We start from the raw sequence: 14,992 nt of genomic DNA on the forward strand, positions 1-14,992 counted from the left end.
TTTGCACATGGCTGATGGTGTTGTCTAATCAGCCTGATCGCTTCTTACCTCACACCTGTATTTTTCTCCTGTTTTTCTTAGTTTTCTCCCAGTGTGTTCTGTTTATTTGCCACTCTCTAGTCTACGGGATTTCCTTTTTGTTTAAGTATTTGTTATTTAATTGGTTATGTTTTATATAATTTATTTTATTTCTGCCCAGTTGTGTTGCGGAGCGGTTACCTGTTTTTCATCAGAACTTCCTGGATTGTTACATTCTGCTGATCCAACAGACTGTTACTGACTTTGGAGTTTGGATTTTCCCAGGGGTTCTATTCACCTTTTTGGATTACCCGGCTGTTACAAACTTCTGTCTGTTTGAACTGTGAGCTTTGGATTGCCTCAATTGTTCTGCTCCTTGCCTGACCTTCTCACCTGAGTGACTCTGTCTTTCATCTTATGGATTGTATTTGGCTACTGATGGACTGCCCCGAAAACTGACTTTACCTGCTCGACCATTCTCCTGTCTCATCCTGGTCCAGAACTTGTCGGGAACCATTTGGCTCGTAATGTGTTTATTATTGCTCTTCAATAAACTGGAGTTAAGCATTGTTCTGCTTTTGGGTCCTTCCTTCCATAGATCGTTACAGCGAGTTGTAGTTCCAATCACATATGTTTGTATTATTTTATTTTTATTTTTTTGTCTTCCGTTCACAAATTTTCTTTGGAACTCTTGTTGCACTATGCGGGTTATGACAGAACTTCTGATCAGAGTTGGCACATGACGCTTTGGGAAATAGACTCAATACTGGTGGTTAACATGTTCTGATTAGTTGCTAGGGTTTTGCAAAGGTATTCTGAATGGTTGCCGTGGTGTTCTGGGTCGTTCCTGGTTGCTTACACCACCCAGGGTGCAATGATATGGCTTGTCTTGATCTGATAACTTCTTATTGAATCTCCATGGTTACTAAACAGATGATTCTAAAGTTAGAATATATATATATATATATATATATATATATATATATATATATATAGTACAGACCAAAAGTTTGGACACACCGTCTCATTCAAAGAGTTTTCTTTATTTTCATGAATACGAAAATTGTGGAGTCACACTGAAGGCATCAAGGGCTATTTGACCAAGAAGGAGAGTGATGGGGTGCTGCGCCAGATGACCTGGCCTCCACAGTCACCGGACCTGAACCCAATCGAGATGGTTTAGGGGTGAGCTTATAACAGTCCCAGCTTCTTTGCACTAGTGAACTCCATTCCCACTATAGTGGGAATTTGGATAGATCTTCCATGGTAATCTGCTTTTTTCAGTGCTTCCGGTCTGAGTGAACGCTGGCGTGTGTATCGGCCGCTGCTCTCCGGCATTTTTAGACTTTTTTAAAAGTTTTAAAAAGTTTTTTTTTTTTTTTTTCTGCAAATTTTTAAACTATTTTAACGAATTTAAAAGGATTTGAAAAAGGACTGTCCTCACAGGTTTGGAGACTAAACTCACATCCGTTCTGTTTATTCTGCTGTTTCCTGCGAAAGACGCGAAACAGGCTTATCTCAACTGGTTCTTGTCGTCTGTTCATGGTGTGGAAACTATGCAACTGACTTCTCTGCCGTTCTTGTCAAGATCTTCACGAAAGGACGCACACCAGGGTGATACCACCTGATTCCTGTGTTTTGTTCGTCCATGGTAGGATTGAATGTCCACTATTAACTCTGGATTGCGAGCGGAAAATGTAAATGTTATCCCTTTTGTTTTTCTTGATGTGTTTGACTCTCCCTGCTGATCATCGTCAATTTCAATCAGATTTTCTCTGTCTGCCTGCATACTCAGACCATTGTTTTATCTTCGATATGGCTTTATACTATTCATCATCCGACTTGCTACGTTTAAAATCCTCGTACCGCCTGCCAGTCGGAGTTTATAATCAATGTGCTGCCCTGGGAATTACGCGTCGACCACGGTATGTGCATCGTGGATCACGTCGCTGTTATAGCAGTTTTCAGATGGCTTCTTCTGACAGTCATGTTCCAGTCATCTGGTCTTCTCGTCGTCATCAACTGAATGATCTAAATGATGTAAAACGCGGTGTTAATGTAAACAATCTTAGCGTGTTAAAATACACTGCCAGTGTCCCGTTGGAAAAGACTGAAATCACCTCCATAAAAATGGGTCTCTTAAATGCACGATCTATATCTAACAAGGCCTTTATTTTGAATGATTTTATGATGTCATGTTCGCTTGACTTTTTCTTTATTACTGAGACTTGGTTGAATCCTGGTGATCAGATGGCTTTGGGTGAGTTGACACCACCAGGCTGTGACTCTTTGAACTCTCCTCGGACCGCAGGACGAGGAGGTGGGGTTGCCACTGTTTTCCGTAACACTTTTAAATGCAGACTACTATCCACACAAATCTATTCGAGTTTCGAGGTACAGCTACTAAAGATTGATACTCTGGATTCTTTTTTCTGTTCTTTGGTATATAGACCGCCCAAATGGAATAAGGATTTCATCCAGCAATTTTCTGATTTTCTCTCTGGTTTGATGTCTCGCTGTGATAAATTTTTGGTCCTTGGGGATTTTAATGTCCATTTATGCTGCCCATCAATGCCATTGGTTAATGAATTTCTTTCTCTTATTGAGACTTTTAATTTAACACAACATGTTTTTGGTTCTACTCATATGAAAAGTCACACATTAGATCTTGTGTTATCATTTGGTATTTCAGTATCAAATCTGGAGGTTTCAGATGTAGGTATTTCTGACCATTATTCAGTGGTATTCGATGCTGTTTGTTCTTATATCTATCCAATCTCTTCTCAGCCTTTACATTATGCTAGGTCCATCAATTCTACAACTGCAAACCTTTTTTCAGAATTTTATTTATCTCATGTTACAGACAAAATCGATGGAGAGGACATTGAGGTGCAGGTTGAGGTTTTTACAAAGTCTTGCACTTTTGCTTTAGATTGTGTTGCCCCTCTTAAACTAAAGAAACACAAGGGAATCTCTCAACCTTGGCTAAATAATGTAACACGCACTTTTAGAAAAGAATGTAGAAAAGCTGAACGCAAGTGGAAGAGAGATAAACTTCAAATTTCATCTGAAATGTTAAAAAATTCTTTGGCTAACTATCAGAAAGTAGTAAAGGAAGAAAAAATGAAATTTTTCTCTACGGTAATTTCAGATAATGCAAACCGGCCAAAAGTACTGTTTAACACAATTGATTCCATTTTAAACCCCCCAAGGAATGTCATGAGAGATGCCACACAAGAAACTTGTGAAGAATTTTTATTGTTTTTTACTCAAAAAATTGAGAAGATCAGAAGTGAAATTGTACCTTTACAATCCTGTTCATCAATTAATCCTGCGCTGTCTAATATTTTTTCAAACTTTGAACCGGTTTCCTCAGCGCAGTTAGCAGATATTGTCTGTAAAATGAACGGAGGTAGTTGCAGACTGGATGTTCTACCTACTCATCTTTTTAAAGATGTTTTCTCTACTGTGAGTTCTAGCCTAACAGCTATAATTAACAGCTCTTTGATGAGTGGAGTAGTACCTAAAAGTTTCAAACATGCAATTCTTCATCCCTTGTTAAAAAAACCTAATTTGGATCATACAGTCCATAACAACTTTAGGCCAATTTCTAAATTGCCTTTTATTTCCAAGATTTTAGAGAAAGTGGTCTATTCGCAGCTATATTCATATCTGAATACTTATGATATTTTAGATACATTCCAGTCGGGCTTTAGGACCTGTCATAGCACAGAATCTGCACTGCTCAAGGTCACTAATGATATTTTATTATCGTTGGACTCCGGATCACATGTTGTTCTGGTTTTATTGGATCTGAGTGCTGCATTCGATACGATAGACCATGAAATTCTTCTCAATCGGCTGGAGTGTTGGGTTGGTGTCCAGGGTATAGCTCTACAGTGGTTTGCATCATATTTAAGAGACAGGACAGTTGCTGTGAATTTGGGAGACTTCTCTTCCACATTGGCCCCTTTAGTTTGTGGTGTCCCTCAGGGGTCGATTTTGGGACCGTTGCTGTTTTCTCTTTACATGCTTCCTCTAAGCGCTATTTTTCGGAAGTATAGTATTTCATATCACTGTTATGCAGACGATCTCCAGTTTTACCTTCCTGTGAGCTTAGATAAAACCTGTTCACTGAACAAAGCACAGGAATGTTACAGTGACATTAAACTCTGGCTATCTAGCAACTTTCTCCAATTAAATGAGAGTAAAACTGAGGTTTTGATTGTAGGCTCTCCCGTCTCACCTGCCTTTCCTGATCATTTAGGATCCTTATCCCTAAAGACTGCGAATCATGTAAAGAGTTTAGGGGTTATTATGGACTCATCACTTAACTTTAAGAAACAGATTGGTGCCGTTGTTAAAGGTAGCTTTTTTAACCTGAGATCAATTGCTAAAGTAAAGCATTTTTTATCCAGTAAGGATTTGGAAATTGTGGTTCACTCCTTTATCACATCTAAGCTTGACTATTGTAATTCTCTATATATTGGTCTTCCCCAGACTTTGCTTGCCCGCTTGCAGTTAGTGCAGAATGCAGCAGCAAGGCTGTTAATGGGGGTGAGAAAGAGAGACCATATTACTCCTGTACTACAATCCTTACATTGGCTTCCGGTCAAATTCAGGATTGATTTTAAAATTCTCTTGTTTGTCTACAAGGCGCTGTCAGGCCTTGCACCCCAGTACATCAGTGATCTTATTGTTCCTTACTCTCCTTCTAGAGTCCTTAGGTCTACCGATCAACGGCTTTTAAAGGTCCCTCGTTGTAGTCTAAAATCAAAAGGAGATCGAGCTTTTTCTGTAGTAGGTCCCAAACTCTGGAATAGTCTCCCATTCCATGTGAGGTCAGCTCCATCGGTAACAACTTTTAAGTCCTATTTAAAAACGTATTTGTTTTCTTTAGCTTTTGAATAAGTATGTTTATTTTATTGTATGATTTTAATTTTATTAATTTTGTAAAGCACTTTGGGGCAGCGTCTGTTGTTTAAAAATGTGCTATATAAATAAAGTTGCTTGCTTGCTTGCTTGCTCTAGTCGAAGCGTGAGAAACTGGAGTAGATACAACATGAGCATAACTTTTAAGTTTAGCATCAATTTGAGCCTCTCTTCTCTTCAGGCAATCGACCATTGATTGTCCCAAATCCTGAATGCTTAACTTCCTGCTGTGCTTAACTCTTCCACACTCCCTTTCAATTTTGTAATTCAATTTTTCCTCCAAATATTTACACTGTTTGCTACAGTTCTCTTGCGAGCAACATAGGCCTAACTCTTGCAGGCACTTTTTTACATCACCCTCTAGACTTGTAACTCGGTTGGTCAGTTTATAATTACACTGGTCGGAGAGATACAAATCAGGTAGTCCATCATCAGGAGGAGGAGGAAGACGACTAGCAGGTTGAGCACCACATTCATCATCATTATCTGAATCCAGATACAGTTCACTAAAAGTGTTTATAAGATCTTTTAAGGGAGGTGGGTCTCTTCTAGTCACAAATGTACCAGCTGTGAAATCTGCAGGGGTTCATTCCCATCCTCTGTTCCATGAGATGGCATCGACATTTCTGTTACCCAATTTAAACCTCAAACCATACACCACTCCACATCAACCGATCTCATTAATATACAACACAAGTCCCCATTCGGGCACCATTCTATAACAGTCCCAGCTTCTTTGCACTAGTTCAGCTATATATAAAAAAGGGTAATCTTGTGTGCAATACTCAATTGAACTCAGTTGAAATAAGATCAAAAATAAACTCTTCCACCCACAAGTGCAATGTTACTTTCTTCATATAATTCAAAGTTTTACCCATTCCTTGTACATCAAAACTCATTATATCACAAAACATACACTTCTTATACAGCGATCAATTCATTATTTCCAATCATGCTCTTATATATACATATTGGTGTACTGAAGTGTCCAATACAGTCATCCGAGGTCCACAAGTCTCAGTAGTTCAAAAAATTAAAATGGTCAGTCTTATCTGTGGGGGCCAAGGTAGACCATGATGAAGTAAGAGGATGTCCAATGCTTAGTTGTTTGGGGAGTCGTTATTTCTCTCTTCAAACGAATCACACAAGTGCTCCAAGATTATAAGCAGAGTTTTTTTTTTTACTCCTATCACGTAACTACATCCACACCTGAGGAACATTAGCTACATCCCCAAACCAATCTTGTCTGAGCAGGAAACAATCAGTTTCTCAAACAGGATTCGAAAGATAGTTAGCAAACAACCATATGGCAGCATCAAACAGACCTTCGCACTTACTCTGATGCTTCCTGTTTTATCCCATACCATGTGCCCTCTAGCATCCTCCTAGTGGCTAGGAAGAAAATAGCACCCACCAGTCCTAAAAGATCCTGTGACAGGCGGTGACTGTTACAAGCTGGACCGCAGACAGAAGGCAAAAGGGCCAACAAGTGCTAAGCATCTCTCGGGGAACTCCTTCAAGACTGTTGGAAGACCATTTCAGGTGACTACCTCTTGAAGCTCATCAAGAGAATGCCAAGAGTGTGCAAAGCAGTAATCAAAGCAAAAGATGGCTACTTTGAAGAACCTACAATATGACATATTTTTTCATGACATCAGTTTTTTTTTGTTATGTATATAATTCCAAATGTGTTAATTCATAGTTTTGATGCCTTCAGTGTGAATCTACAATTTTCATAGTCATGAAAATAAAGAAAACTCTTTGAATGAGAAGGTGTGTCCAAACTTATATATATATATATATATATATATATATATATATATATATATATATATATATATATATATATATACATACACACTGGACAGCTCCAGATCTCACATAATTAAAAAAGAGCAATCTGGGTGAGAAGGGACCAGGTGTAAAACTGTCAGTTGTACACACACTCACACACAGATGGATGTGACATATCCATCAAAATGTCACATCCTGAATATGATAATATCAGGACAGGGAGCTGATGACATGACCGATCAACCATACACACGAATGCACACACACACACACACACGTCACTTATGTTCTATTCAGCCCATGTAAATAAAAGCTCATGTATAATGTGCATCATGTGCCTCTAGACAATTTGTAGTGGTAAGTACGGAGCAGGCCGCTCTAATGGATGATCTGCAGTATGTGTTTGACCACTTGTGTGTGTGTGTGTGTGTGTGTGTGTGCGTGTTTGTGTGATGGAGGTGAATAATGCATAAATGTAATTTCTGGGATACAGCTGTATAAAATGTGCTTCACTGAGCAGCAGCAAGCCAAAACCCTGCAGGCAGTGTGTGTGTGTGTGTGTGTGTGTGTATGTGTATGTGTGTTTGTGAGAGAAAGAGAGAGAGAGAAAGAGAGTATGTGTGAAATCATACAAAACTGCATTAAAAGGTCTCCTATGTTCCTTATGAAAACAGCACTGTTGTAAATGTCGTCTCTGTATGTCAGATTGTTTACAGTGAGCATAGAGGAGATGACTGGCCTATATATATATATAACTTTAGGGGTGCTTTTCCCAAAATAATCATTAGCTAACAATGGTTGCAAGTTCCATTGTAAACTATTGGTAACCACATGCGACCATTTGGGAAATGCACCCCATGTTGTTAAATGTCTGTCATTATAAAAAAAAAAAAAAAAAAGTGATTATTTATTATTATTATTATTATTTGTATAAATAAGTTAAGTAAAACTGTAAAACTGTAAAAAAAAAAAAAAAAGTTCCAAATACCATCTCTTTATATTTATTTGTGAAATTAATTAGAAATGTATGGGTGAAAACTGTAAAGTAAATCATAAACTTTTTTCAGTGAAGAAAATATATTATTGCATTTTAGTTAGAGGTTACGCCAGTTGACATTTAGAGACATTTAATTTTATATATATATTATTATTTTTTTTATTTTTTTTATGAATGAGCCCAATATGAGTTCTAAAATAAAAAATTAAGAATAAAACACACAGTTTTAAACCCAAACATAAAACACTCAAAGACAGATAAACATTTTCATATGCTGATTATACTTACAGGTCAAAGCGTAAATTTTGTCTCTCTTCGAAGAAGTAATCGAGGATGAATTTGTGCACAAAGTCTGGATTCAGCGTGTTATCAATGACTTCTGTCCTGCCAAACTAAACAATAAAGGGCATCACATTACCAGCATGAACAAAAGCAATGTCAATTAAAAAATACAGGTCTGAAAACACAAATTCAGGAAATACAATACCTCCCTCCACTCCCTGTTTGCCACAGTCTGAGTGTACAGCACACAAACTACACAGAAACAAATATAAAGATGCATGAAAACTGCCTTGGGACATTAAAACGCCACCTTGCTGAAAAGAAGAGTGAAAATACAGCAGCCCTGGTTTGTTAATTCAGCAAATTAAGAAATCAAGTATGCACAAAAAGCAAAGAAAGATGTGTGGAGCTCTTGGGCATACAATTATTTGTCTCACATGCAGTGAGAGAAGTTTGTCATTAACACACACACACACACACACACATGCTCAGATGTCTCGCCAATTCAAATCACAAGCAACGGCAGGTGGCTGAAATAATTCCATTTCTTAACATCTGTTCAACTGCTTTGGGGCCTTCCTCTAAACATGAGCCAATACCTGCCATCAGAGTGTGTCTAAAAATATGCCTAATTAAAAAAGGTCCATCACTGTCCTCAGAGCATGCAAAATCTCCACCTTTATATCCGGTTTAAACCCCATAGCCTCGTAGAGTTTACAGTGTGTAAGTTTATGACCACCTGTACTGATATCTGTCCTGGGAGAGGAATGTGTGTGTGTGTGTGTGAGAGAGAGAGAGAGAGAGAGAGAGAGAGAGATCTGCCTCAGCTGTCTACATGCACTGAGAAACTCTTTTAACTTTCATTCTGTCAGCTGGATGTGTAGAAGTACATGGCCACCTGGACACTTTCTAAAAATACACCTACACAATAACATGCAGTGAAATTTACATTCAAGAATATATACTGCCATAGGACATCTATTGTTTGTTGTCATAGAAATGTAGTTTCCGTCACCGAATAAATAAGAAAAAGGTTAATTCCAACTTTTTATCCCTCAGTCTACTTTCTATTATGCAATTCTGATTTTGAAACTTTCAGCTGTGAGTTTACATCACACAATTCTGAAGATCTAAGACTATTTTATATTACATAATCAAAATGGGGGGAAATACACTTTCACAGCACTCTGCATTCTTGTAAAACAGCATTATTTTTTTTCACAATTCCGACTTTATAACATACAAATGAGAGTTATAAAGTCATAATTGTGACACATAAACTTGTAATTACCTTTTTTCAATCAGTGGAGGAAATGGTCTTCAATATTAAACACCTATGATCGATTGCCCCCTTTAAACTTAAAGGTGATTTACTATGCAAATAAAATAACTTTTATAAGGATACATTACATTTTTTGAAAGAAATTTCTACTATTTTATTTTAGAATACTACATTTTAGAACAATATTTCATGAGTTTGCACTTATCAGATACAGAAAAGTGTATGCATACTTGGCATGCTGTTCGAGATAAGGGCTCTGAGTTTGTGATTTAGCCCAAACTCGTAAAAAAAAGAGTAGAGACCAAAAGACAGCAGGATTCATGTTTCCCACAATTATTGCAAGTTGCCCAGACCCTGAAATAGAAAAGCATCCCCACACCACCATGCTTGACAGCAGGTATGATGTTCTTTAAGCAGAACTAGCACCAGATATAATGGGAACACTGTCTTCCAAACTGTTCCACTTTCAACTCAGTGGACAAAAATATATCATCAGGGAGTGTTTTGGCATAATTCAGACGAGTCTTTTGGGTTTTCCATGGCAGCCATTTTTCCCAGTGTCTTTCCAATAGTCGAGTCATGAACAGTGACCTGCATGGATCCATCAATATTGTCCTTGGGTCTTGTGTGACTTCCTGGATGAGTTGGCATTGTGCTCTTGGAGGAATTTTGGAAGGACTTCTGGGAAGGTTAACTAATGTGCAGGTTTTTATTTTTTAATCTGGAGATAATGGCTCTCACCATGGTTCATTGGAGTCCAAGAATTTCTTTCAGTTTTGGCCTAGTGTGTTCCTGGGTGTGACCTTTTAACCAGCTTCATTCTGGTTCTGTTTAAGCTCTGATGTCTTGAACAGGACTGACAGTAATCAGTAATCATCTGAACCCCATTATGAATGCAGTTCCATAGATCTGAGAATAAATAACTACAGGTTCAAAAAACATTTACACATAGGCCTAGTTGGTATTAAATAACCACCGAATGTAGGGTACATAAAGTGAAAATGCCATTGTCCATTTTAATTTCACAGGTTTGTTGAAAATGTAGAATGTGTGCAGAGTTTTTCTAGATTTTAGTTATTTATTTTTTAATAATTTCTTCTTAGTTGAGGTACAATTACAGACAAACACAAACAATCCCCAGCCCTTCCTCAGATTCCAGGACCTTCCTCATCATCATCATCATCAGTGCTGCAGGATTGTCGTCTTATATGGAGCGGCACATGTGCTGAGTCTGAACTGTGCTGACGTGATGGGGCCAGTCATGCAGCACTACAACTCCTCTCTACATTCACCGGCCAAAAGATGCTGGAATCAGGGACTCCAGACGGCTAAATATAGACTCATCGCTCACTGCCTGTGTGTGTGGCATCCACAGCGCTTGATGTCATATTACAGGCTATGTATTTGGCGTGTTTAGGGGAAGGATCATTTCTTGTTGCATTGATGTACTATTTCAAGCCTACATGTACCATATGCATTTACAGTAAGAGTTCAAATGAGATCTACATGATTGCTAAACGTGCATGTCAAAAGGTAAGCATACCTTGGGTTCAGGATTCAAAATGCTTGCCAAACTTAAGGCTCTATTGCGTTTGAAAAAACCACCTACACTAAACCCGATCCTAAACCTAGCCAACAGTGATAACAAAAGTAAACGTAAAATAAAAAATTTGCTGCCGCAACCATGCCATTTATAGATTTAAAGGGGACATTGGATGTCACTTTTTTTTGCATTTAGTTTAGGTTTCTGACATGTCTGTCAGCTTAGAAAAGATGAAGAGAACACACGCAGTCAATTGATCTGAGTCTGTAACTGTGTCATCCAGCAAGATGTTTACATTTGTAGCCAGATAGCTAGGATAGATACATAGATAGCTAGCTATTTGAAGAAGAGCACCTCCGAGCCATACATGGAGAGAGGAAAGAGACTCCCCCCCCACGGAAAAAAAGGGGCGGGGTGAGCAGTAGCTCATTATCATTTAAAGATACATGCTCTGAAACTGGTCACTGTAAACAGAGCTCTTTTTGACAAGTTAAAAAGGAAATTGTTTTACATGAACATTGAGGATTTTTAATTAAAGTATGTTACAGATATTTCATTTAAGACCCTAAAGAATCATACCAACTAGGAAAATGGCCATCTGTTGTCCCCTTTAAGCTCTTTCATTGTGACTGATGTTTCACAGACTTGTGCTGTACTGCGCAAGTTTACTACATCTGTTCTACAAGCATGTGAACGCTTCGGAGTTGATAGTTTTGTCATAGAAATGCATAATTCAGCTCTGAGTAGAATCTTTAAATATAACTTTGAAATACTTCAGAATGGACGATCAGAATCCAGCATTATTGTTACATCGCAACCATAAGCAAATTAGCACAAGACATTTACTTTTAAATAGCAATACCTACTCAGTATTTAGAAACCTGACCAAGGCTGATGATAGTGAACAAAATTTTTAAGTTGACTTCAGGGGGGGAAATGTAATATTGTTGTGTAGAATATGGCCCCTTTAAAAGAAGCTGAAACTTTATGTACCTCCCAAATAATATAACTGGCCCAATTTTAAGATGAAAATATAATTTAGAATCTTAGCAGAGAAATAATCAAAACAAAATATTTTAGAGCACATAATGTGTGTTTGTGTGTCAGAAAAAGTCAGTGTAATCAGCCATTCAGCAGAATGAACAATGCAGGGCCTGCGGTCAAACTTATCTGTGTGTTCATTAAAGCTGTGAATGTTAACCGGCCACAACATCTGGATTACACAATGCAATCACTCATATACTCCCCTGCATATGAAAGAATATGCGCATGCAGCAGGGTTTCATGCAATCAAGATTTCTTATAAAACAACATCATAATTAAGGCAGGCAGTAAAGATATTGCACACTAATGATGCTCCCTACAGTGATCGGTGCTCTGTTGATGAGCAGTAACTTTATCACAATTTTGGCCTAGACTGCTTTAAAGGGGTCATTGGATGCCCATTTTCTGCAAGTTTATATGATTCTTTAGGGTCTTAATGGAAAGTCTGTAACATAGTTTGGTTAAAATTTAAATTATTTGAAAAGAAAACAGCTCTTTTCAGAGTGAGCTGTTCTGTAGCATTTCCCTTTAAATGTTAATGAGCTCTGCTGACCCCGCCCCCTTTTCCGAGCCGCTCTCTGAGGGCATGTTTACTTTAGCTGCATTCATCTTGAAACTTGTTAATTAGCACATTATTAGGAAAGATGATTTCCAAAGATTCATTAAAAAACCTTATACTCACTTCTGGATGCGAAGCTGAATCACGAATGATTTGCGCGAACATAGACACATTTACGTACCTCAGGGGCACATTCCCTTCAAAAACAAATGTAATCCACTGCATCTTCAGCAACTCAGATGTCAGGAGTAAATGACGACTGCTATGTTCATTATTACATCCAGCAACTGAACACCTCAATCACCTAGAAGACATTCTTTGACCACATCTGCTCCGGCGGTGAAACAACGGTGGACTAATGACAGTCACTCAGGGCGGGTCTAAGGTAAGATGCCAGTCCAGTCTGTGCTGAAATGCCACTGTCAATCAAACTATAGTGGGAGGGGCCTGTCTGTGTGAGGTCACACAGACATCTGAGATCGCCTCGATTTGAGCAGATAATTTTTTTTTTATCATTATAGGGTGCCAACACATGTTTCAGTTTAAACAACTTGGAAAAGTGCATGTAGCATCCTATGACCCCTTTAAGGAATGTGATTTTAGGTGAGCTAGTGTTTTCAGATAAACCGATCTTTGTTCCAATATTTCAGTGCATGATAGACTAAATGAATAAGATTTTATAATGTGATATGTATACCAAAAAAGCTTACTTGGATCAGATTTTGAGAAGGTGTCTCTGTCCAAGAGGTTTCTGTAGTAGAAAGAAAGAAATAGGAGTTAATAAAGACCCATTCAAAAAGGTTGTCTGAATCAGGAGAGAAATTATGCCCAAATCAAACACAGTTTACAAGCCAAAAAAAATATGTGGGTGGATTTTTTAATTGGTTTTAAATCTACATCTGTACAACTCATTCATTTCATTTATTTTTTACATTCAAGCAGGGTATTGCCAAGTATCCCAAGATGCAGTATACATCATTGTGATTCAATGCATTGCAAAGCATCACAGTATCATAATTGATTCGTGATTGAAAAGTGCATGAGAGAGACTAAGCGTCTCAGGAGAGAGAGTGAATCTGTGATATAACTTTCAATCTCTCTTGCAGGGATCACTTTGTACTGTGTGTCATAGCACTGAGAAATGTCATTATCAGAGATAAGTCTTATTTAGATGAGTTCTTTATTAAATCAACTGTAGGAAATTATATGAATTAACAAAATTGAATAGATTTAATGCAATAAATAAATACAAATAGCAGTGCCTGAAGTATCAATGTAACTGTGAGGAAAATAAATGTAATATTGCTCTATCAGTCAAGTATCAAGGCAGTGAATCTCTGAAGGAAATCTCACTGAGCGCTTATGATTGTGCAAAGAAAAGTGGATGATTGCATCAGTAACAGTAAAACCTCAATAAACTGAACCTCAATTCAGCTCGTCTGCTGTTTCTGTTTCATGCTGATATTTTTTATGCATAATTTCACAAAACTGAAAATGTCAAACCATTATTTTTTTGCTTTAAACTTCGAAATAATACAATCTAATTTAGATTAAAAACTGCTCATGTTGCATGTATGCAGCATCTTTGTTTGGATCAGGATTAAAATGCAGCGGTTGCCTCTCATTTAAAATGGAAAGTGCACAAAACATCATTTAATTTCTCTTAAATCTAATTTTGTAAAAAAATAAAATAAAAAAAATCCTGAATCGAATTGCATTGTGAATCGAATGGAATCGTGAGTTGAGTGAATCGTTACATCAATTGAATATAAATAATTTAACAAATCTTAATATTTACCTCATAAACTGTAAACAGGAAGTAACTATGAACACTAGGGCTTGCTTAGACTAGTCGAGTAGTCGAGTGATCGACTACTCCAACCACTAGTCAGCGCTGTCAGAAACAATCAACTACTCGAGCATGCATTTACCATAATGCGTACAAAGAGTTTACAAGTACGACGTGAATTTTAGGACTACAATATTGCGTGGAGCTGTTTCTGTCTATGACCTTATCTATGTTGCATGTAAAATTAAAAGATGTAATTAGGGGCGTGCCTGAAGTAGAATACCTTATTCCGAATGGCATGGATAAAGGCTTCAAAAATGAATACAGACAAGGAATAATTCTGCCTGAATACTCGGCTGAAGCTGGCACAGTCCGGAGTTTGCTAGATAACAGGTGAGGGGGATCAGCGCAATATTATACACAGACCTCTAAAGTCACGAGTGTGAAGTGAATTAATGTAAACTTTATGAATGAAAAGAGCGCAAATCAAACACAGCATTGCTGTTGTATCTCTGTGCATCTCTCAGAAATCAGAGCTTGGCAAGAATAATATACCTATATTAATTCATCATAAACGTTCTATTGTATTTATTTAAAAGGCAATGATTTAAACCTTAGGCTACTATATGATACGAATGAATGGAATAAGCAAAGCATGCTCACCAATCAAACAGCAGCGCTGCATCTCAGTCTCTCAAAACACTAATCAATTATCTCTCGAGAGTAGACTTATAATCAGCTTAGATACGGAT

General features: G+C 37.6%; 1 protein-coding gene across 1 annotated transcript in view; it reads right to left on the reverse strand.

The window, feature by feature from the left end:
• LOC127947131 (copine-8-like) overlaps window positions 1-14,992 on the reverse strand; it is a 57,747-nt gene that overhangs the window by 37,568 nt on the left and 5,187 nt on the right. The window contains exons 2-4 of the mRNA XM_052544121.1: window positions 13,162-13,202; window positions 8,229-8,275; window positions 8,030-8,133 (exon numbers count right to left, since the gene is read on the reverse strand). Coding sequence (XP_052400081.1) covers window positions 8,030-8,133; window positions 8,229-8,275; window positions 13,162-13,202 — 192 coding nt within the window. The remainder of the gene's footprint in view (window positions 1-8,029; window positions 8,134-8,228; window positions 8,276-13,161; window positions 13,203-14,992) is intronic.

The sequence above is a fragment of the Carassius gibelio genome, chromosome A25 (assembly GCF_023724105.1).
Source record: "Carassius gibelio isolate Cgi1373 ecotype wild population from Czech Republic chromosome A25, carGib1.2-hapl.c, whole genome shotgun sequence".
Classification (NCBI taxonomy): domain Eukaryota; kingdom Metazoa; phylum Chordata; class Actinopteri; order Cypriniformes; family Cyprinidae; genus Carassius; species Carassius gibelio.